Here is a 26,023-nt window from a genome sequence, read left to right on the forward strand (position 1 = left end):
GTCATATAAAAGAACTAGGAACCTCAAAGATAGATTGATTCTTACTGACATAGGTACACAGAAGGAGGTAGGCCAAACTTTCTTGCGTAGCCCTAAATTGGGTAGTTTTCCATGCCTTAACTGCATTAACTGTCGATATATGCAAAAAGGCAGCTTTTTTCTACATCCACGTACGCAGAAGATGTATCACATTAAGCACTTTTTAACATGTGAATCCTCTTTTGTTGTATATATCCTTTGGTGTCCATGTCAGTTATTATATATTGGGGAGACTTCACTGGACTTTAAAAGTAGAATCAATCAACATCGATATACCATCCGGAAAAAACGGATGGATCTTCCAGTCCCGAAACATTTTACTGACATGGACCACAAGGAACGGGACCTTAAATGCATGTTGGTAGATCATATCCCGACACCACGGAGGGGAGGGAATAGGCTTGCCCTTCTCAAAAAATGTGAGATGAGATGGATTGCTAAACTTAATTCCTTAAAACCAGAGGGTTTAAATGTCGATTACAGGCCCTGGTTATTGTCCTAGGTGATTGCGCCCCTAATTCTGCTCGCCTTCTCTTATGTTGAGTTCTAAGTGGTTGTGCCCCTTGTTTACCTAACAAGGTGTTCTTATATTTTGTTTTTATTATCCTCAGGATATTGGTGAATAGTGTGTGTATCCACAATGCAGGGTGAACGCTGGAAGATATATTCATTGGATCAGATTGGGACCTATATATATGCACCGTCGACTCTTTAGATATATTTTTTTATTGATACATAATAATTTACAACAGTTTGTGCGGGATCATGTCTCAGCGCACATTGGGCTATGCGGTCAGGTCGTATGCTTGCATCACATCTGACTTTTTTTGCCCGGGTGCGCTGATATATTGAGTTCCTGTATACCTATTCCTTTTTTTACATGCAGATGGTTGACTATATGTAGGCGATGCTGGATTGCCTGGCGTGATTAGGTTGCTGTACTCGGGCGCTCGTATTCACACTTGGACAGACCTTTTGAGTCATCAGCCTGGGAGATAGGTTTTACACAGTCTATAGATTTCTCCCAATGTACCCCCGGAATCCAGAGGTTGGTCCCGAGTCTGCCATGTTGGATTTCCAGGGATGGTATCCAACGGACAGGTTGGACAAATCAGGTTGGGACTTTGTGATAACCACATAAGTCGCACATACTGATCTCCTCGTTTGGACTAGGGAGTGAGTCAATAATGTACAAATTAAGTTTTTACACAACTAGGAAGGCGGCGGTATATCCGCCCACTACTTATAGCCATCCTGTACAAAACAAGGTACCTCCGGTTGAATACTGATATACATATTTCTTTCCCTCATTGACTGGGACTTCATATATGGTACTGCCCTTGAGATTCGATGCGCTTGAGTCAGCTCTGATCCGCTATATGGCACCCTCACAGCCATATATGTTCCACCATTCCATATGTCTATTTGCATGATCTTATAAATTTAGGAGGATGCATTGCGTCTTATGTTGTATATATACTACTCAATTTTGGTGATATATATATGTCCCCCATAATGATTATTGGAAAAAGAAGTACTAAATTATACTTTTTTATGTGGTTTGAGCAGCATTGAATGTTTGTATCCTTGATACTGTCGATCCCGATCATGTGACACATTGAAGCACATGACCGGACGATTTACTTCAACACATGACCGGAAGAATGATCACATGTTGTGGTCACATGCTCACAGGTCCTGTGACATGCGCACTACAATGAATGACCAGAAGGGGTGGTCATGTGATCGGAAGCCCCAGGAAGGTCCTCAAGACATGCGCACTGACACATGTGAGACGCCGCGATCCATGTGTTCTGTCTACACTGCACTCCCCCGTGATCTATATTCATCAGTTTACTGAGGTACACCTGCACAGTTTGAGTATCATTATGATTTGCACCTGAACTAGTTATGATGGTTATTATTATGTTTTGGCTGTACACTGTATACCGGATCTGATTCAGATATTGGTTGCACTGCAACACTGCTTGTAATGTTATGAGATGTTCTTTTTTAATGACAACCGTGCTATTTGTTATACTTTTTAGGATTTTTCTTTAAATGTCTGTAATTTACTCATTGATTGAATAATTGTGTTAACATCAATTGGATGTGCTGCGGATTTCTTTTTTTCTATATATATATATATATATAGATAGATATTCAATATTTGTATAAACTGCTTGGCCAGTAACTACATTACAAAACCAGAGCAATCACAGTGAAATTAAGTGTGTTTTTAAAAGTGCTGGAAACCATTTTATGCAGCTACTGTATACCCTCAAGTCGATAGACAGCTAAATGTGCCCATTGCAGCATAAACTCTAAATACAGCCCTGTATGTATGCACATTTTAGATTTTTTTTAAAACAGTACTTACCTGCCCTGAAAAAGTGTTGAAAAACTGGAAAATATCATTAACATATTTCAAGAGAGTCAAGAATATTTTGTCTTCATAGTCAAATCTTTCACCAAACACAACTGAGCAAATGACATTGGAAACAGCAGCTCGTAATATATACGTTGGTTCAATTGGAGAATCTGTTGGTAAACATGAAGAGGTGACCAGTCATTGCTTGATTTATATGATATATGATTGCAGATGATGGTGTGTAAGTCAAGTTCACTGAAGTTGGCCATTAGTGTTAAGCGAAGCATCCGAAGCAGAATTCGGTCTGAAGTTTAGGAAAACTTCAATTCTAAACGAATCCGAATTTCTTCATGCTTTGTGGTAATGAATCAGTTTTCCTAAAATGTTGGCTGCATCTGTTAGATAGCGAAACTAAGTGCAGAGGAGACACTCTGGGGAAACGAAGATCACCAATAATGCCGTATAACCAGCCAATCCGCAGGTAGCTCTCCCCTGTGATGTCAAATTCCTATAAAACCTATAAAACCCTCATCCCACGCGGTCTCCTCCATTGTCCTGTGGGCGGAGCATAGGGAAAGACATGACAAGCGCTCATGCACTAGGAACAATGTTTCTGAAAACGATTAAAATAAGAATATTGGAAAGGGAGACTGCAGGGAGAGTGCAGGGAGACTGAAGGGAGAACGTAGGGAGAGCGCAGGAAAACTTATTCTACGTCAGTTTTATTTATTCATTCCTACATTTACTTATTCCTACATTTACTTATTCCTACATCAGCTGTTAACTAAGATATGTAATTCAATACCAATAAGATGGAAGCCTTTATTATTCCACTGCCAGAGTGTCAACCAATACCAGTCTGCAGCCCTTAGGGCTGCAGACTGGCTTTAAAATCATCCTTAAAAGTCTCCATGTCCTAAAAAAGTCAGCAAGATGCAGAGAGAGGAGGCGCTGGATGTTCCTGATTACATATTCTGTTTCAAGGTTCATTAAAAGTATGACAGCATGGCCGCAACCCGCCCGCAGCATGGCCACTCTGTGTGGTGGCACCCTAAGGCAGAGTGACCTGGGTATACCTGATTTATAGCGATTCATGACAAATTAATTTGTAACAAATAGAATTTCTTGATAAACTTCGGCGAAGTTGCCAAATCAAATTTTTTTAAACTTCTCTCATCTCTACTTGCCATATATATCAGATTTAAAGGGCTGTGTAGAGCTAAAATATTGATGATCCTGAGGACAGGCCATCAATATCAGATCAGCAAATAAAATATGGCAGCACACTGTTACTCATACAAACAATAAAACTAGAGATTATTCTGGATTACAATGTTACTAAACATGAAAAATTGAAGCTCTTTGTGCACATTTTCTATCAAATGTGTATTGGGCTCATCTACCAACGTCATGGTGGCTTCTACATATGGGTACCTAACACTAACAGATCTTCCTCTTCTGGGTTTAGTTTAAGCCTACAATGTTCAGGGCGAATTGTGAACCAGTTATATTTATTTGCTGCTTAGAAGCCCTGTGCAGATAGACGGGGAGTGCTCAATCTAAAAGAGGCAGCTATCCTCCAAACACACTGCAAGAAAATTTAGACTAGCACATCCAAAGTCACAAGAAAACTTATATAATAGGTATAGCAACATTGTAATCCAGGATAATCTCTGATCCCTAGTTCCATTGTTTCCATGTATAACAGTGTGCTGCCATATTTTTATTTTTATTTTTTTTGTACGTTAGTGTTATGGATGTTCACTAGAGATGAGCGAATTTGTAAAAAATTTGGTTTAATCAGTATTTACTTGTGGCGAATCATGTTAAAAAGAAAAAGGCTATTTCCTGGCTGCAGAGAGCCTTTATAGTGGTGTAGAACACTGTGCCTTGCAGTAAGACGCATAGGGAGTCTGCTGTAGTCGTGAAATAATACTGTGAGTCAGTATATTATGTAAATGACAGGCGTCGCTCTTAGAATTGGACAGTTACGGGGCCAAAACTGACCAAATACCTCAAGTGTGAACTCAGCCTTACAGGTCAATGCGCCAGGTATAAAAAAAACTGTGCAGAGGCCAAAGAACCTACTATAGCATGAAAGAGTGCACTCCATTTACACCAATTCACTGATTCCACATAGATTTCTACATAACCTGTTTTATTAAACGTTTATACAAGTAGAGCCCCCCTGACAGAGTGGAGAGGGTGTCAGCAGTAAGTTTGTGTTGACGTCACTGATTATTTTGCTCTTCCACTGATCCGTCAGAACAATAGCCCAACAAAAAATGATCCTGTCTGTGGAGCATCCGCCTTCACTCGGTCAGCATTTGGTCAGTAATCCATCAGTATTGCTCAAGCCCAAAAAACAGGAGTGGATCCAAAACAGAGATGATACGTGAATGGAATATTTACATGTCTTCTGTGTTTTGTACCCACTCCTGCTTTTGGCTACCAAATCATAAGCCAATTCTGATGCAAAATAGGGACCATGTCATGCAGACCTTACAGCTGTTACATAGACAGGATCCGTTGTGCGTCTCATTTTTCCTTCCTTCTGACAGATCTGAAGAAGGGTCAAATAAATGATGATGTCAGCCAGGCCGAAAGGCAAAATAGTGGCCCAGTCATGAAATGGGGAGGGTGGGAACAGCATGAGAAGTCCACAGAATGGCCCTATGACATAGTGGTGAAGTGGAAGCAACATGAGGAGTCCACAGAGTGGCCCAATGACAGAGTCTGGAGGAGGCAGCAGCATAATGAGGCCACAGAGTGGCACAATGACAGAGCGTGGAGGTGGCGGCAGCAGTGTGAAAGTGGCAGCAGCAGAATCAGGAGGAGGCCACAGGGTGGCACAATGACAGTGTGGAGGTGACAGCATCAGGAGACCACAGAGTAACCCGTTGACGGAGTGGGGAGGTGGGTGGCAATACCAGTACCAGCTGAAGATGGTGGGTGATAGAAGGAGCACTTGGCATCAGATGTGTGGCATCAGGTGGGTGTCAGCATCAGAATAGTAGCTGAGGCTGGTATCCAAAAGAAACTGGTCTCTTTTGTCAAAGTGCCACTGCTGCTGGTGAGTAGTTTCTTCGATAGGCGGGTGAACTGCTCCTACCCCCCCCCCCACCCTGCCACAGCAGCCATGGCAGAGGAACATGTGTGCAGAGTGCCCCCCCCCCCGGTCAGACCTGTGAGAGGATGGGCGGTGGCACAGATAGGCTGCGGCCAACTGACTACATAGGATGTCTCTATAGTAGTTCAGTTTGTCCTCCCTCTCAGTGGGTGTAAAAAAGGCCCCAATTTTGGACCGGTAGCTAGTTGGAGAGTCAGAAGTCATCTCTCTGCCGAATGCTGACAATTCGGCTGTCACTACGCAAGCAAGTGAGCATGCATCGGGCCATATGTGCAAGTGACTGGGAGGGACTTTCTGCCTCCATCTCCACTGCATACTGCCACGGTGTATCTGGGTCCTCTGCCTCATCTTCCTCATCGCCCTGTAGCTCCTCTGTCTACTCCTACTCCTGCTCTCCTGTCACCTGTGTATAAAAACCACCCATTTGGCTACACATTGCTTGTGCTCCAATGTCCTCCTCCTCCAGTTCAGCCCCCGCAGGATTCATGTGGCCGTGAGATCTAGGCGCCACATCTCCAATCCCTTTACCAGCCAGATTTACCAGCATCTGTTCCAGGACATGAAGATGTGGAATGACATTGTTCATCCCGTAGTCCTGGCGACTGACTGACAAATAATGTGACTTTGGATGTGCTGGTCTAAATTTTATTGCTATCAATATCAGATTGGCAGAGGTCCACCTCCCGGTGAGCCACTACAGCTTCAAACATCTGATCAGTGTTTATCAATTGGATATTGATGACCTATCCTGAGGATAGGTCATCAATATTTTAGCACTGGTAAACCCCTTTAACATTGATTGTACCCATCCATTTTAGAGATCAGTCATTGGTCTATTGTATATGGGGACAGAAATCTTCTAGTGGCAGACATCGTCTCGTCTTCTAGTGGCAGACATTGGGGGAAAGAAAGATTGGTCATGTTGGATTAAAACATGCCCATTGTTCCCCCATGGCCAAGCATGCATACTCATGGCTTAATACATAGGGCTTGAGATTATCAAATAATTTTGGAATGCCACACACCTTTTTTCTTCATTAAATTCTCAGTGAGACATCTGGCTTCTTCTTGGATTCTTTCTTCAATACTCCTCTTCCCCATACCAAAATTTCTTAAAGTTGTCAGAGAAAATCGACGAAGAATTTTCCACCTTTCTCCACTGCTTTGAATGACCCCTGTAAATTCAAAGTCCAAGCTCAAAACTACTGCCACATGTATTAACAGGTTGAGTGAAGCATTGCTGCCTATTCACTGACAGTGATGTTTAAAAGTTTGCAAACCCTTTTGAATTTTATATATCTCTACTGAAATTTGACCTAAAACTACAAGTCTTAAAAGTAGATAAAAAAAAGTTTAAAAAAAAAAAAATCCTAAAAGTAGATAAAAATTACCAAATAAAAAACTAAATATTAGACTTGATCATTTATTTATTCAGGTAAATAATCCAGTAACACATGTCCTGTATTGTGAGTCTCAAAAGTACATGAACCCTTTATTTCAGTATTTTATATCAACTTTTCTTGTGTTAAATAAGGTAAACAAAATTGAACTGAAGAAACAAACATACAAGTCTCTGTTGGGTCTCTATTTGAACCCTACTATAACACCTGCCAATTTTTCGACAGATGATCACTAATGAGCGTTCATAAGAACGTTTCTTAGTGATCATCTTACAGTGTAATACTGTAGCAAACGCTCGTTCATCTGGCAATTGTGATTTTTAAGCATGCTGCTGGCTGCAGATTGTGCTGTCTAATTCCGATCTGCTACCGGCAAACCACTAGACAGCATGGGGACGAGCAATGGCATAGCGATCGCTCCTCCCCAGCTGTGTCCTCCGCTTGCTAGCAGACGATTTCCGGGAGGGAATGCCTCCCTCCCAACAATTGCTTGCTCAATCGGCCTGTGTATCATAGTAACATAGTTTATAAGGCTGAAAAAAGATACCTGTCCATCCAGTTCAGCCTGTTATCCTTAAAGTTGATCCAGAGGAAGGCAAAAAACCCTGTGAGGCAGGAGCCAATTTTTCTCACTTTTGGGGGAAAACAATTCCTTCCCGACTCCAATCAGGCAATCAGAATAACTCCCGGGATCAACAACCCATCTCTAGTAGCTATAGCCTGTAATATTATTAAGCTCCAGAAATACATCCAGGCCCCTCTTGAACTCTTTTAGTGAATTCACCATCGCCACCTCCTCAGGCAGAGAGTTCCATAGTCTCACTGCTCCTACCGTAAAGAATATTCTTCTATGTTTGTGTACAAACCTTCTTTCCTCCAGACGCAGAGGATGTCCCCTCATTACAGTCACAGTCCTGGGGATAAATAGAAGATGGGAGAGATCTCTGTACTGTCCCCTGATATATTTATGCATAGTTATTAGATATTCCCTTAGTCACCTTTTTTCTAAAGTGAACAATCCTAATTTTGATCATCTTTTTGGGTAGACACTTTCAAGCACATTTTTCCCTTCAAAGCCTATAGAAATGTTCACTGAAAGTATAGTCTATGGGATTGGAATTATCTCCAATCCTGGCCACTGCAAGGGGGTGTCAACTATGCGCCTCCTGATCCTGCTCCATATAGTCCACACAGCTGTGAAGAACATGCACATCAATGGCTAAAAAAAAATAATAATATAAATAAATGGGGGTAAAGGTAGGTTCACATCATGTTTGATGCCTCCGTTTGACATATATGCAGCGTCCCACTACGTGTTTGTGGGAACTGCTTAAAAGCACTTTTTATCTTAACAATTGTATTTTGCAGTATTGTATGACTTTGTATTAATGTATCTGCAAAATCCCTGTTACCAGGCAGATTAGGTGTAATTTATACATCCCACCACTAGATGGGGATAAAACTTAGGTCATATATATACCTAGGTCAGGCCTAGTGAGACAGTGTTTTAGTTTTAGTTTAGTGGAGTTCAGGGGTTGAGAATGGATGCAGATCTGAGGAGATCAGATTAGATTAGTGGGAGAGAATGTAGAGTGAAGACTCCATGACACAGATTAGTGAGTGGAGCCAACTTCGCTATGAGGTGGTACTAAGATGTGAGGCGCAGAAGAGCGTTTTCCTTCTGTGGCCGGACTATACACTTGCATCCCTGACCAGTAGGAGAGAGTTTGCCTCCCTGGAATAGAAACAAGCTTCCTAAGGAATCATTGGTGATAGGAGCCATTATTGAGGGCCACAGACACCTTTGCGCATGGTGGAGGACTTATAGCTTCTGGCAGTCACACCATACTTCTGAGAGACAGATGAGTTTACCTGTCCCAATGTTCAGCTTGTAGGGAAAGGACAAGGAATAGGACTGAGCACATCAATAGGAACAAGGTACACCTTACCCACAGCTCCAAGTCAAACCTAAAAAGCCTAGAAACAGTGGATTTGCAGAATCAACTCTGTTAACATCAAGAGACTGTATTTTTGTTCTGCTGCAACCAAAGTCCTCCACAGTAAAAGTTGTGAGTTGCATCTTACCACTGTCTACCTCATTATTACCACTATTGGTTGTACCACCATTTACGGTACTGGCGTCACGAAAAAAACCATCAAGGGACTCAGCCGCAACAAGCACCCTAAGCACCCCTAACATCAAGGGCACCTCAACCACCATCTTGGCTGATGCTTCCCTACCACAGAACGTGTACCGGAGGATTTCGTGCTGTCCACCTGAACACTGTGCTGCCAGCCCAGGGAGGCTTTCTGCTAACCGTGAGTCAACTGATGAATTGTGTGTTATAATTTGGCCCCTCATCGGTCCACCGTGCACCTCACGTGTTGCCCCTGCGCTACTGGCTGGCTGCATATATTTTACCAAAAAAGGATACAAGAATGCAGCACACCACATTCTTGTAACCTGCAGAGTCAGGTAAAAAAAAGTGTTTTTTTACAATGGAACTCTATGGTGAACGGATGCCACTGAATGGCATCAGTCTGAGGCATCCATTTACCGTATACGTTTTTTGCATACGTTAAATGGATGAGAAAAACATGATGTGAACCCACCCTAAGCTGCAAAAATCTTGTAAGCGCTTAAGGCCTCTTTCACACGGGCGTCACATTTTGGCTCAGTGTGCGTCCCGGGTGAATTGTGGTAAACCCGCAGCGAGTAGGTACACAATTGGAGTCAGTTTTGACTGCGAATGGGTTCCGTTGTTCAGTTTTTATTGCGCGGGTGCAATGCGTTTTGCACGCGTGTGATAAAAAACTGAATGTGGTACCCAGACCCGAACTTCTTCACTGAAGTTCGAGTTTGGGTTAGGTGTTGTGTAGATTGTATTATTTTCCCTTATAACATGGTTATAATGGAAAATAATAGCATTCTTAATACAGAATGCTTACTAAAATAGGACTGGAGTGGTTAAAAATAAAAATAAAAAATGTAACTCACCTTAATCCACTTGTTCCCGCAGCCCGGCTTCTCTTTTGTCTTCTTTCTTCAGGACCTGGGTAAAGGACCTGTGGTGACGTCACTGCGCTCATCACATGGTCCATCACATGATCCATCACCATGGAGTTTCATGTGATATATAGACCACCTAGCCAAGTCAAAGAATTAGATGATCATCTAGTTGAGGAAATAGCTAAAATGACATTGAAGGGAAGTTATCATTATGGGAGACTTTAATCTTACTGATGTAAACTGGAAAACCAAAAAAGCTAGTTCTGCCAGGAGTACAGATATTCTAAATTCCCTACTGGGATTATCTCTACAGCAAGAAGTTGAGGAGCTAACCCGGAAGGAGGCCATTTTAGATTTAGTATTCACAAATGGGAATTTGGTATCTGATATTACTGTAGGGGAAAGCTTGGGATCAATGATCACCAGTCAGTGTGGTTTACTATAAGTACAGTGACTGAGTCACACCACACAAAAACTAAAGTTTTAGATTTTAGAAAAACCGACTTTTCTAAAATTAGATTAGTGGTATACGAGTCCCTATCAGATTGGAACAGTTTCAATGGAGTCCAGGGGAAATGGGACAACTTAAAAGTGGCACTATTGAAGGCAACAGAAAATTGCATTAGGCTTGTCAGTAAAAGCAAAAAAAGGATGGTACTCAGCAGAAGTGGCCAAAATCATTAAAAACAAAAAGATAGCATTTAGTAATTATAAAAAAATAAAAAAACGAGGATGAAAGGCAAAGGTATAAGATTAGGCAGAGAGAGGCCAAACAAGTTATAAGAGCTTCTAAAGCGCAGGCAGAAGAGAAATTAGCTCAGACAGTGAAAAAAGGCGATAAGACATTCTTCAGATACATAAATGAAAAAAGGAAACTAAAACAAAGAATTACTAAATTAAAAACAAAAGAAGGAAGGTATATGGAAGAAGATAAAGAACTAGCTGACTGCCTCAATGAATACTTCTGTTCAGTTTTTACAAAGGAAAATGAAGGAAAAGGACCTCAGTTAGGAAGGAAGACTAATGAATCTTTTGATGCATGTGTCTTTACAGAGGAAGAGGTTCTAAGTCAGCTGTCTAAAATTAATACAAATAAGTCACAGGGGCCTGATGGGATACACCCAAAGCTATTAAAAGAGCTCAGCGGTGAACTAGCAAAACCATTAACAGATTTATTTAACCAATCACTGGTAACAGGATTCGTCCCAGAAGATTGGAAATTAGCAAATGTTGTGCCGATTCACAAGAAAGCTAGTAGGGAGGAATCTGGCAGCTATAGGCCAGTAAGCCTGACATCAATAGTGGGGAAATTAATGGAAACCATACTAAAGGAGAGGATTGTGGAACATCTAAAATCCCATGGATTGAAAGATGAAAAACAGCATGGGTTTACTTCAGGGAGATCATGTCAAACTAATTGTATTGATTTTTTTGATTGGGTGACTAAAATAATAGATGGCGGAGGTGCAGTAGACATTGCTTATCTAGACTTTAGTAAGGCTTTTGATACTGTCCCACATAGAAGGCTTATCAATAAATTGCAGTCTTTGTGCGTGGACTCCCATATTGTTGAATGGATTAGGCAGTGGCTGAGGGACAGACAACAGAGAGTTGTAGTCAATGGAGTATATTCAGACCATGGTCTTGTTACCAGTGGGGTACCTCAGGGATCTGTTCTGGGATCCATATTGTTTAATATCTTTATCAGCGGAATTGCAGAAGGCCTCGATGGTAAGGTGTGTCTTTTTGCTGATGACACAAAGATTTGTAACAGGGTTGATGTTCCTGGAGGGATACACCAAATGGAAAAGGATTTAGGAAAACTAGAGGAATGGTCAAAAATCTGGCAACTAAAATTTAATGTTGATAATTGCAAGATAATGCACCTGGGGGTAAAAACCCAAGAGAAGAATATGAAATCAGTGATATAGTCCTAACCTCAGTATCTGAGGAAAGGGATTTAGGGGTCATTATTTCAGAAGACTTAAAGGTAGACAGACAATCTCATAGAGCTGCAGGAAATGCTAGCAAAATGCTTGGGTGTATAGGGAGAGGAATTACCAGTAGAAAGAGGGAGGTGCTCATGCCGCTCTACAGAGCACTAGTGAGACCTCATTTGGAGTATTGTGCTCAGTACTGGAGACCATATCTCCAGAAGGATATTGATACTTTGGAGAGAGTTCAGAGAAGAGCTACTAAACTAGTACATGGATTGCAGGATAAAACTTACCAGGAAAGATTAAAGGACCTTAACATGTATAGCTTGGAAGAAAGACGAGACAGAGGGGATATGATAGAAACTGCTAAATACATAAAGGGAATCAACAAGGTAAAAGAGGAGAGAATATTTAAAAGAAGAAAAACTGCTACAAGAGGACATAGTTTTAAATTAGAGGGGCAAAGGTTTAAAAGTAATATCAGGAAGTATTACTTTACTGAGAGAGTAGCGGATGCATGGAATAGCCTTCCTGCAGAAGTGGTAGCTGCAAATACAGTGAAGGAGTTTAAGCATGCATGGGATAGGCATAAGGCCATCCTTCATATAAGATAGGGCCGGGGGCTATCCATAGTACTCAGTATATTGGGCAGACTAGATGGGCCAAATGGTTCTTATCTGCCGACACATTCTATGTTTCTATGAGCGCAGTGACGTCACCACAGGTCCTTTTCCTCCTGCACAGCAAAGAAGAAGAAAGAAGAGAAGCCGGGCTGCGCGAACAAGTGGATTAAGGCGAGTTAAATTATTATTTTTATTTTTTTTAACCCCTCCAGCCCTATTTTAGTAAGCATTCTGTATTAAGAATGCTATTATTTTCCATTATAACCATGTTAAAGGGAAAATAATATAATGATCAGGTCCCTATCCCGATCATCTCCTAGCAACCATGCATGAAAATCGCACCGCATCCGCACTTGCTTGCGGATGCTTGCGATTTTCACGCAGCCCCATTCATTTCTATGGGGCCTGAGTTGTGTGAAGAAACGCACAAATTAGAGCATGCTGCGATTTTCACGCAACGCACAAGTGATGCGTGAAAATCACCGCTCATGTGCACAGCCCCATAGAAGTGAATGGGTCCGGATTCAGTGCGGGTGCAATGCGTTCACCTCATGCATAGCACCCGCGTGGAAATCTCGCCCCTCTGAAAGAGGCCTAAGGCCAGGGCCCGCTCTCCTTCTGTACCAGTTTGTAACTCGTCTTGTTCTTGCTTATTGTAGTTTTTTTTTTTTATTATGTATGTATACCCTTTATCATACAGTATGTACAGTACCATGGAATGAATAATAAATAATAATAATACTACCAGACACCATCCATAGAGTCATATTGTGTCTATGGAGAAAAAAGCAAACCCTTTTTTCACACAACAGCTTTATAGATACAAGCAGTAAACTTTATAATTTTTTTATTTTTTTTTATCAAGATATTGTACATCAGGAGGTTTTAATGCATTACCATTTTTATACTTTTGCTTAAATGGCTTACCAAAATCCTTATTAAAAAGCTCTGCAGCTCCTGGGTCTCCCCTATCACTAAACGCGTCGCTGCGGTCCACCAATGCTTCCTTCACAGCATCGTACCCAATCAGCACTATCGCTGGAATGTTGACTTGGTAAATGGTATAGACAGGTCCATACTTCTCACTCAGCTAGAGAGATAGAGAAAACATGTAACATTCAAGCCACTTTTATGCAACTCAATCCTTCTGCATGTAAGTATACCGTTCCTGCACAGACCTCTAACAGAGGAGTTAGGCATTAGCCGGACAATGCCAGACTCTGCCAGATCCCCGTTTTTTACAATGGAATCGGATAGGGATCTGGCAGAAATGCTGGCATTCTACTGTAAAAAATACCACTACATACAGCTGTATTTTTCTGGCAGAATGCTGTCCGAAAACCCACCTGATCCCTATCAGATCCCATTATAGTGAATGGTGGTCCAGAGATGTCCACCCATTCGTCACGAAGCACAATTGTTTGTTTGTAGTACCCCCTCAGATGCCGCGTTCATACATGATCGCAGCACCTGATATACATAACACAGTGTAAAATTAAAAAAACAAAAGAAATGATACTTACCTCATCCATTTGCTCGGGACAGGCAAGCCGCCACAATCTTGCTAACAGAGCTGGAGCAAAATCTCGCACAGCTCAAGTTGACGTCATCATGCCGGCCGGCTCATACGTCACCGTGCACAGGATTTGGTGCGAGATGGCGGAGGCCGGCCCGTCGTGAGAAAATGGATCAGGTAACTAAGATTATTATTTTTTGCACTTTTTTAGGTTAAATTGATTCACTACTACAAAGCACGAGGAAATTCGTCTTTGAGGATTTTATTATGCTTTTATAGTGCTGGTTCTGTGACTGTATTAGCAAAATGAAGATAATACCAAGAACACTTCCAGTAGCAGGATGAGATCTCATCCCATCCATTTCAGTTGGATGACAGGCATACTGTAGTAGGCAGTACTTACAGCATTATATACATATATACATATTCTCAGTTACCTCCGTTCTCTAACATACATCTATTATCAGTATAGGTACATTGCTAGGGAGGAGTAATTCTATAACAGGACAGCAGCGGGGGGCATCAAATTCCCTTCCGTATCCCCGTGAGAAATGCTGAATATTTTCTGCTGTTTATGGAGGACCAGGCACAGACTGTCATAAAGTATCCTGTATACAATAATGGACTGATAGTACAAATGAGGGAAATATGAGTTCCTTAAGACTTCTCTTGTGTATTACTGGGTCAACCTACCTTATGGGCTATTTCATCAACTGATTTATAGCAGGAATTACTATTGAAACAGTGTCCTAAAATAGTAGGTAAGTGTACATACCTTCATTAAAGACTGTGGTATTTCCGAGGTGCTCATCTGAAGCATATTCCCCAAGCCTGGTAGAGGTGTAGGTCCTGGGGGAAGGTTATTCTGTTGGACCTTACGCCACCATTTAATGAGATAAATTAGGAGAGTGATGCCTGTAGCCCAGAGAAGTGTGGAAGCAATGTGCAGAGCCATCCTGCGCCCCTGTGATTACTGCTCTGGCCGTACTATGTCCTTCTGTATTTATACATGTCCAAGAGCATGGCAGCAATCCAGGTGACATGCGGTCCTCAAGAACAAAACTGAATAGGGTTAGAGTCCACGCAGAGCTACAATTATATTTCATAATATATTATAAACATGTAAAATTGGCAAGCTTAATGGACATCTGTCAGCAGATCTGTACCTATGACACTGGCTGACCTGTTACATGTTGCGCTTGGCAGCTGAAGGCATCTGTGTTGGTCCCATGTTCACATGTGACATATGTCTGCATTGCTGAGAAAAATGATGTTTTAATATATACAAATTAGGAGCAATAGGGGCAATAGGGGCATTGCCATTACACCTAGAGGCTCAGCTCTCTCTGCAACAGCCATACCCTGTCCACTTTATTTGACAGGGTCATGTAGTGAAAACGTTAGGAGGTGTTGGGAACAGTGGTTATATGAGGGCATGCACACACAACGAACAGGCTCCGGGCGGCACAAATGGACCACCAGTAGAGAAGATCATTTGATCTGTGATTAAGCACAAAGCAACCCACAGTTTTGTTGTCCACCATCCAGACACAGATGGCACCTTCATTACCCACCCCTGTCTCTCCCTGCATCATTTTCAAGTGCATAGCAGAAGGAATATTGATGTGATACCACCCAATAAATCGACAGCTAGCCACCATCGCCCTTGTTTACAGTGGTGTTGGGACCAAGAAACCTGGACTGCTATACATTGGAAGCTTATCATCTTTAGGGGCAAATCCAAATTCCATTTGGCATCAGACGATGGTTGTTTTCAGTATGGACACCTTGTGGTGGCTACTTCAATCCTGCCTTTTCTTTGGAGATACACACTGCCCAAACTGCTTGTGTGATAATCTGGGGAACCATCGCATACGAAACTCGGTCACCCCTAGTAGTGATAAAAAGGACACTAACAACTCAGCGATATGCACAGCAGTGGCGTGCCCAAGGGTGGTGGGGCAGGGCCGCGGCGCACATAGTTCCCTGCCCCACCGCCGATCACCCCCATAGGCTTCAGGCCTAGTACGCCTGAAGCCTATGGGGTAGTGAAATCCCGGCACAAGCGCGCGTGATGACACATTGCGCGTGCCTGTGCCGGGACTCAGCAGCACAGTGCCAGGACTCTGCAAGCAAGCACAGGTAAGTATTTAGCTTTTAGGTTTTGCCAACTTTGGGGGTGCACACAGCAGGACATTTCGGGGGAAAATATAGTGGGATACTGTGTGGTGGCAAATTATTATGGAAGGGATTACTATGTGGGGGGAAAATTACTATATAGGCAATGTGGGGGACTCTACTGTGTGGGGGCAGCGTGGGGGACTCTACTGTGTGGGGGACACCACTGTGTGGGGGCAGCGTGGGGGACTCTACTGTGTGGGGACACTACTGTGTGGGGCACACTACTGTGGGGGAAATTACCGTGTGGGGGAAATTACTGTGTGGGAGGCAGCATGGGGGACGTTGCTATTGGGGAGGCACTGTAGGGGCCATTCTATTACTTCTGGGGACACTATACAGGGATTATTACCTGGAGTACAATATAATGTGTTATTATTACTGGGCTCACTCTAGGGGACATTTTAATTGCTGTAGACACTATAGGGACATTTGGGGTAATTTTATCAAACTGGTGTAAAGTAGAACTGGCTTAGTTGCCCATAGCAGCCAATCAGATTCCACCTTTCATACTTGACAGCTCTTTTGGAAATCCAGTTTTACTTTATACCAGTTTGATAAATGACCCCAATTAGGTCTATTAGAGTCACAATTTTTTCAGCAGTATAGTACCTGGGGCATTGGGGGGCACAACGGGCACAGTATTGGGGGTGGCAGCAGAATGACACTGTGGGGACACCAGGATGGGGAGGTTAATGGAAAAATTGAGAAATCTAACGTGTTTGTGTTACAAACTCTGTAGAGATGACATGTGGCTGAAAGACCGCCATGAGAAATTCTAACGGAGGAGAAGAGGAAAGAGAAGGTCTACATGACAGGAGATGTCCCTGGATGTAAGAGGTATGTGGTCAAGTATTGGGGGGGAGGTGCCAGAGAAATGACCCGCCCCGGGTGCCAAAAACCCTAGGCACGCCACTGATGCATAGGACATCCTGCAGAAACAGCATTGCTTTTGTCTCTATAGAAACTCAGCTCAATTTAATTGGTGGGGAAAATCAAAAGATTTTTTTTGATGCTCCAAACTCCACAATTAGCCACATAAACATATTCCCCCTGAATTATAAAAAGCAAACTCTAGCTTGATGAACAAAAACACAATTTTAAAAAGGCCAACTTCCCTGGATTGAGGGCAGCTCTTCAGGGCAAAGACTGGGAGTAGCTATTGTCAGATAATAGTACCTATATTTTAAAACAAAAGTGTGTGTCATGGTGCGGGGACGGCCGGGGCGCGCTCGCATCATCAGCGCGCCCGGCGTCGCCCGTTCCCGTGGCAACCGCAAGGTTACGGGGTGCTATGTGCGGGGACGGCCGGGGCGCGCTCGCATGATCAGCTCGCCCGGCGTCGTCTGTTCCCGGGGCAACCACGATGGGGCTGAGCGCCGAGCTGCTCACTCGGCGCTCGGCTGTATTGGTAGTCTGGAGTCATGTGACGCTGGCCACGTCACATGATTCCACTAGCGCCCTATTTAAACAGGCAATCTGCTGGCCACAGATTGCCTGTTATTGAGGTCATTCCTGTGTGTTCTCATCTTCTGTTCGTGTTTTGACTTCCCGGCTGTCTCATCCCTTGGTCTTGGCATTTCCCCCTGGTTTTGACTTTGGCTCCTTCCTGACGATCCTCCACTTGCTCCTCTGGTACCGTGCTTCTCTCTTGGTTTTGACTCGGCTTGTTTACGTCGCTTGTATGTTTATCCGTCTTCCCTGCACTTACCTAAGTTAGGGTTTGTAGACCAGTTGTCCCTTGTCACTACGACTTGCGAGGCAAGTAGGCAGAGACAGGGGTGCGGGTTGAGCTCAGTGGTCACTTCCCCACTCCCTGTGTGCGTTATAGTTTGCATAATGACTCTGCTTCTTTGTACAATCATAACTGTGAAGGAACAGTTATGTTTGGGCTTCCCTAATGCTTTTTTCAGCCATATTATTCTTTTTCAGCTGCACAGCTAGATGCATTTCACTCAGAAATAGAGGTTGTATCCCTTCAGTCTGCACAATACTGCTATTAAATCCATTCCCTTCCTTCCCACTATGTTTTGTTTTAGCTCAAGAGATCACAGGACAGATAAGGAGTGATAAATCAAACTTAAAGACACATAGGCTTACAATCTCATCTAGCTCTGACACCCTCCCATTGTCTGTGAGAGACTTATGAGTCTGTTAATCAGGGACACATCTTGCCTGACAACAGGCAATGAACTACAATTTAGGTGGAAGTGAGACTCCTAGTGGCCATGACTTTACAGATTTCTTTTCAGGTGGATGCAGGCAGAATTTTTAAATGAAGTAATTTAGAAATCTGCTAGTTACACCATTCTCTATTAAATAAAATTGTGAGTGTTGAGGGAAGTGTTATATTTAAATATACACTCACCTAAAGAATTATTAGGAACACCTGTTCTATTTCTCATTAATGCAATTATCTAGTCAACCAATCACATGGCAGTTGCTTCAATGCATTTAGGGGTGTGGTCCTGGTCAAGACAATCTCCTGAACTCCAAACTGAATGTCAGAATGGGAAAGAAAGGTGATTTAAGCAATTTTGAGCGTGGCATGGTTGTTGGTGCCAGACGGGCCGGTCTGAGTATTTCACAATCTGCTCAGTTACTGGGATTTTCACGCACAACCATTTCTAGGGTTTACAAAGAATGGTGTGAAAAGGGAAAAACATCCAGTATGCGGCAGTCCTGTGGGCAAAAATGCCTTGTGGATGCTAGAGGTCAGAGGAGAATGAGCCGACTGATTCAAGCTGATAGAAGAGCAACGTTGATGGAAATAACCACTCGTTACAACCAAGGTATGCAGCAAAGCATTTGTGAAGCCACAACATGCACAACCTTGAGGCGGATGGGCTACAGCAGCAGAAGACCCCACCGGGTACCACTCATCTCCACTACAAGTAGGAAAAAGAGGCTACAATTTGTTCGAGCTCACCAAAATTGGACTGTTGAAGACTGGAAAAATGTTGCCTGGTCTAATGAGTCTCGATTTCTGTTGAGACATTCAAATGGTAGAGTCCGAATTTGGCGTAAACAGAATTAGAACATGTATCCATCCTCTGATGGCTACTTCCAGCAGGATAATGCACCATATCACAAAGCTCGAATCATTTCAAATTGGTTTCTTGAACATGACAATGAGTTCACTGTACTAAAATGGCCCCCACAGTCACCAGATCTCAACCCAATAGAGCATCTTTGGGATGTGGTGGAACGGGAGCTTCGTGCCCTGGATGTGCATCCCTCAAATCTCCATCAACTGCAAGATGCTATCCTATCAATATGGGCCAACATTTCTATCAGCACCTTGTTGAATCAATGCCACGTAGAATTAAGGCAGTTCTGAAGGCAAAAGGGGGTCCAACACCGTATTAGTATGGTGTTAGTATGGTGTTCCTAATAATTCTTTAGGTGAGTGTATATTGGCACTTTTCTATGGGCCCGTCCAGGTGGGACATGTGTGTATACATGGAGATGTATGTATGCCCCCTTGGCAGCATATATCTCTATGTATATGGGTGGGCTTATTGGTTATATCTATCTATATGCATGCATATAAATATTTATGGATGTGCCCCAAACATCCATGAATATATATGTAGGCATGCCTCCCACCAGAAGATTGGTATATATATATATATATATATATATATATATATATATTAGATAGAACCGGCACTCAGAACAATAAGAATTCACGTGGAACTAAAATAAAATATTTATTAAACAATATACCCTGTGTGCACCAGGTTAAAATTTATATAAAAGAGCATATATAAAACATATCGATAAAAACATATATCAAAAAAGAAGATATATCAAAAACACAAGAACACACACAGCCCGTGTAATTGACTGTGACACAGAAGGCTGCATCCGTATCTTTCCAATTGGGTATGACTAGTTGAATCACAGCCGTCTGTGGCAGAGCAAACCAGGACTGACCATATAGCTGCGCTCTAGATATATTTAATTGCATACAAATTTCATACAAATTTCATATATTCTTGGGTATATACAAAAAGAATATCATATGCCACCATATAGGATGCAAGGTATAGAGTGTTCGGATGTGATCCGTAGTTTTACTTCACACGATATGTGAATTGTCCATCTGCTATAGTCGTCTCAAAGGTCTGAGTACGCTATATGTGAAAAATCGACTGTCCAGCAAGTCTATTACAACCGCACTTGTGTCGCCTTTCGTTCAGCGATGCGGTGCAAATCCACTTAAGTTTATATTGTATGTTTACTCACTGTGTCCCATGTAGGCTCACTACGTTCATTCCGCGGGAGGATTACTGCCGTGGTGTCCCACGCTTCAACCTTTCTCCGCTGTAGTTGTATCAGATCCGGTTTTTGCTGGGATCTCGTATCTACTCTCGCGAGAGACCTGTGTCGGATATTTCACTTTCGTGAGTCCTACACCAATTCTTTATCTTACGTGAGTAAAAATAGATGGATTTTTCGTCCTTCAGTACATGGCCATGCACCGCTGAGATGGTTGTTTCACAGGTAGACTATATACCAATCAGAACCAGGGGGTGTTTCTCTGAACCTGTGCACCTACCGTGATAAATCAGAGTGAGCCACCTGCTTATTACTCCTGGTATATATATGTGTATGGATGTGCCCCAAGGATCTATACACATATAGTATACAGATAAAGATGCCCCCTGTTCGGGTGCCCCCCCCCTCCTCCTGCATCCCTACAGGAGATGAGAAGGTCACCAGATGGCTGGACAATTATGTCCAGCCTCTGGTGACCTCAAAAGGCATAGGATCAATAGAGATCCGATGCCATTTGGGATTAGCTATCTCCAGCTCCTGGGGATAGTTAACATAACAGAGAGAGGGAAACAAACGTCATTCCCTCTGTTATCTGCATACCTCCGGCGCGATAATTATCGCGCCGCAGGGTATGCAGATGCGCTACAGGCGGAGGATCAAAGGAACCCTCCGCCTGGAAGCACGCTCTGGGATGAGCGGGCTGGCGCGGTGACGTCCTATCATCGTGCCGACCCACGTGTTCTGGCCGGCGGCGCGCATGCGCGCCACAGGACGGGCTGCCTCGGGAGCGAGCGCCGCCGAACTTAAATAGTCTGGCGGTGCTACGCTGAGGCACTTTTGGAACCAGCCCCCAGCCGGAGAGGATCATCCCCTAGGAAAACGAGCACCACCTGGACAACGAGCATACCGGCTGAGTATCAATATTACCCCCTATACCACCAACGATTCCCCTGCATTAACCCTTACTCCTCCCCTATACCACCAACCAATCCATGGTTCCCCTGCATTAACTTTTACACCCCCTATACCATCAACGATTCCCCTGCATTAACCCTTACTCCCCCCTATACCACCAACGAATCCCCTACATTAACCTTTACACTCCCTATCTACTCCCCCCTATACCACCAACGAATAACCCTTACACCCCCTATCTATTCCCCCTATACCACCAACAAATCCCTTATTCCCTGCATTAACCCTTACTCCCCCTATACCACCAACGTACCCTAATTCCCCTGTGTTATCCCTCATTCCCCTATATCCCCTCTGCCCTAGTTTTACCCCTGTTACCCTTATACCTCCCCCGGTATAGATCATCTCATCTTCTACCCCTGAAACCCCTTGATACCCCTTCATGGCTGCCCTGCATACCCCAGCAGCAGCAGTGTTTGTATTAACCCCTTGTTATTCCCTGTAGGGATAGTATATTGACAGGATTGGGTGGGCTGCTGTTAACATGTATGTAAGTGTTAGGTATAGTTAGATTGTGGGGGTGAGTATTATAGTGGGATTGTGTCTTGTGTAGATAATACCGTATTAGTGTGTTGTTATAGTATATTGTTGTGTACTGCTGTAAATATATATATCTATTCCATTGATATAGATATATATAATTATAAGCAGATATCAGACTATAACGTATAGTGTTTTAATAAATACCTTTTATTTAATCACTGTGTGTGGTCTCTTATTGTAATAGGCGCCGCAGCAATAGCCGCAGGTAGTTCAGTGTAGAGTAAGGTAATCAGTAGTGATTTGTTGTTTATTTAGGCATAAATAGGCGGAGTCATTACTAGACGACTCACGCCTATTTATGAATATTAATTATTTAGATTTGCAGAAATATCAATAATATCCCCTGTAACAGTGAGAAAGTACAGTGACTTTTTAAATCTACTTTGGGTAATAATACTGCAAAATTTATTACTGTAAGTAACAAGCATAAATTGCTAAAATTAAACCCCACATGGCTAACAGCTACTGTAAAAAGGGTAATAAAGACAAAAAGGGCTGTTAAAAAATACAAATCTGAGGGGTCCGCTTCATAAAACCTGTCAAAAAGAGATATTTACTGCAAAAAAAAAAAAATGGTGCCCAAAGAGACCAAAACCAATCCCAAAACACTCTTTGGCTATATGCACACGACCATTGTGTATTTTGCGGTCTGCAAATTGCATATCCGCAATTTGCGGAACGGCATGGACGGCCTTTAATATAACTGCCTATTCTTGTCCGCAAAGCGTGGACAAGAATAGGACATGTTATATATTTTTTTTCCGGTCCACGGAATGGAGCCACGGATGCGGACAGCACACGGAGTGCTGTCCGCATCTTTTGCGGCCCCATTGAAGTGAACGGGTCCGCATCCAAGCCGCAAAAACTGCGGCTCGGATGCGGACCAAAACAACGGCCGTGTGCATATAGCCTTTAAATGCTAAAAACCCAAGGTCAGAGCAGGTAGAGACCCTAAATAATGGTAATGGGGGGATGGTCTTTAGAGATATAGAAAAGGCAGAGTAACTAAATATTTTTTTTTTAGCTCTGAATGTATAAAAGAGAAAGAAACTGGGATTGATGGTGCCAGGGCTGTAAGTATATCCAGTAATACTCTCAAATGGCTAATTATAGATATGGTCCAAGCTAAGGGTACTTTCACACTAGTGTTATTCTTTCCCGGTATTGAAATCCGGTAAAGGGTTTCAATACCGGAAAAAACGCATCCGTTTTGTCCTAATGCATTATGAATGGAAAGCAATCCATTCAGTATGCATCAGGATGTCTTCCGTTCTGTCCCTTGTACGGTATTTGACCGTACAAAATACCGCAGCTTGCTGCAGTATTTTTTCCGGCCAAAATTCCGGAACAATACCGCACTTGCCGGATCCGGATTAATTTCCATTGAGATATATTAATGCCGGACCAAGCATTCCGGAAATTGCCACGTCGCCGACTCCGGTTTTCCGGTCTGCGCCTGCACCGGGATATACAGTTATTCAACCCCCACTGAAATTGAGTGTTTTGGCCAGTTTGACATTGATTTTGATCATTTCAGTCATCTTGTTTACAATTAAATCAAAGAGGCACTTGTAAGTCAGACAAATATAACATAACATTTATAATGAAATAACCACAAATGTCTTTTCTGTGCTCACATCATTATCAGTTTTATTCAACCCCCAAGTGACATTCAATCTTAGTACTTAGTACAACATCCTTTTCCAGTTATAACAGCTTTTAAACGTGAAGCATAGCTTAACATAAGTGTCTTGCAGCGATCTACAGGTATCTTCGCCCATTCTTCATGGGCAAAAGCCTCCAGTTCAGTCACATTCTTAGGCTTGCGCGCTGCAACTGCTTTCTTTAAGTCCCACCAAAGGTTCTCAATCGGATTTAAGTCTGGTGACTGCGATGGCCACTTCAAAATGTTCCAGCCTTTAATCTGCAACCATGCTCTAGTGGACTTGGAGGTATGCTTGGGATCATTGTCCTGTTGAAAGGTCCAACGTCTCCCAATCCTCAGGTTTGTGACGGACTGCATCACATTTTCATCCAATATCTCCTGGTACTGAAGAGAATTCATGGTACCTTGCACACGCTGAAGCTTCCCTGTACCTGTAGAAGCAAAACAGCCCCAAAGCATGATTGACCCCCCACCATGCTTCACAGTAGGCAAGGTGTTCTTTTCTTCATAGGCCTTGTTCTTCCTCCTCCAAACATAGCGTTGATCCATGGGCCCAAACAGTTCTAATTTTGTTTCATCAGTCCACAGAACACTATCCCAAAACTTTTGTGGTTTGTCCACATGACTTTTGGCATACTGCAGTCGACGCTTCTTATTCTTTGGAGACAGCAAGGGGGTGCGCCTGGGAGTTCTGGCATGGAGGCCTTCATTACGCAGTGTGCGCCTTATTGTCTGAGCTGAAACTTCAGTACCCACATTTGACAAATCTTTTTTCAGTTCCTCAGCAGTCCCACGGGGACTTTTCTCCACTTTGTGCTTCAGGTACCGCACAGCAGTCGAAGTCAGCATCTTCTTTCTGCCACGACCAGGTAGCGTTTCAACAGTGCCCTTTGCCTTGAATTTGCGAATGATGCTTCCTATGGTGTCTTTTGGTATGTTTAACATCTTTGCAATCTTCTTATAGCCATTGCCCTTCCTGTGAAGAGAAATCACCTCTTCTCTTGTCTTCCTGGACCATTCTCTTGACTTCACCATGTTTGTAAACACACCAGTAAATGTCTAGAAGGAGCTGAGTATCACAGTCCTTTTAAATCTGCCTAATTGGTGCTTATTATGCTTGATTGCTGCTCCTTGACATCCACAGGTGTTTTCAATACCTGATCGAAAACACTTGAATGAACCTCTGTTCTTAGGAGTGGTAGTCTTTAAGGGGTTGAATAATTGTGTCAATGAAGAAATCACAAAAAAAAAACATTTAATACTGTATTTGGTTCTTTAAAAAGTCCTTGTAAGATTTCATTCTGAACACAATTACAAATGTACACTAAATTCCCTAAAACCCTTTACAGCATTGGGGGTTGAATAATTTTGAACACAACTGTAGGGGGAGTTGTTTTTGCAGCTTCCTGTTTGCTTCTTTGCTCCAGCCTGTGAGGGAGTTAGCAGCATGCCATTGAAGTTGAGTATAAAGTTTTTTTAGTTTTTTTATTGTGCAGCATAATTTTTTTTTTATAAGCAGCTCCTATGTACTTATACATAGGAGCTGTAAGTTATACAGTACAGACCAAAAGTTTGGACACACCTCCTCATTCAAAGAATTTTCTTTATTTTCATGACTATGAAAATTGTAGATTCACACTGAAGGCATCAAAACTATGAATTAACACATGTGGAATTATATACATAACAAACAAGTGTGAAACAACTGAAAATATGTCATATTCTAGGTTCTTCAAAGTAGCCACCTTTTGCTTTGATTACTGCTTTGCACACTCTTGGCATTCTCTTGATGAGCTTCAAGAGGTAGTCCCCTGAAATGGTTTTCACTTCACAGGTGTGCGCTGTCAGGTTTAATAAGTAGGATTTCTTGCCTTATAAATGGGGTTGGGACCATCAGTTGCATTGAGGAGAAGTCAGGTGGATACACATCTGATAGTCCTACTGAATAGACTGTTAGAATTTGTATTATGGCAAGAAAAAAGCAGCTAAGTAAAGAAAAACGAGTGGCCATCATTACTTTAAGAAATTAAGGTCAGTCAGTCAGCCAAAAAATTGGGAAAATATTGAAAGTAAGGGCTATTTGACCATGAAGGAGAGTGCTGCGCCAGATGACCTGGCCTCCACAGTCACCGGACCTGAACCCAATCGAGATGGTTTGGGGTGAGCTGGACCGCAGAGTGAAGGCAAAAAGGCCAACAAGTGCTAAGCATCTCTGGGAACTCCTTCAAGACTGTTGGAAGACCATTTCAGGGGACTACCTCTTGAAGCTCATCAAGAGAATGCCAAGAGTGTGCAAAGCAGTAATCAAAGAAAAAGGTGGCTACTTTGAAGAACCTAGAATATGACATATT

The 26,023-nt window shown here is 42.7% G+C and overlaps 1 protein-coding gene across 1 annotated transcript in view; it reads right to left on the reverse strand.

The window, feature by feature from the left end:
* The window catches only part of LOC121009419 (cytochrome P450 2C8-like), a 35,156-nt gene extending 20,175 nt beyond the window's left edge, over window positions 1–14,981 (reverse strand). The window contains exons 1-4 of the mRNA XM_040442530.1: window positions 14,802–14,981; window positions 13,438–13,600; window positions 6,566–6,715; window positions 2,420–2,580 (exon numbers count right to left, since the gene is read on the reverse strand). Of these exons, the coding sequence (XP_040298464.1) occupies window positions 2,420–2,580; window positions 6,566–6,715; window positions 13,438–13,600; window positions 14,802–14,981 (654 nt within the window). The remainder of the gene's footprint in view (window positions 1–2,419; window positions 2,581–6,565; window positions 6,716–13,437; window positions 13,601–14,801) is intronic.
* Window positions 14,982–26,023: the final 11,042 nt, after the last annotated feature.

The sequence above is a fragment of the Bufo bufo genome, chromosome 8, assembly GCF_905171765.1.
Source record: "Bufo bufo chromosome 8, aBufBuf1.1, whole genome shotgun sequence".
Lineage (NCBI taxonomy): Eukaryota > Metazoa > Chordata > Amphibia > Anura > Bufonidae > Bufo > Bufo bufo.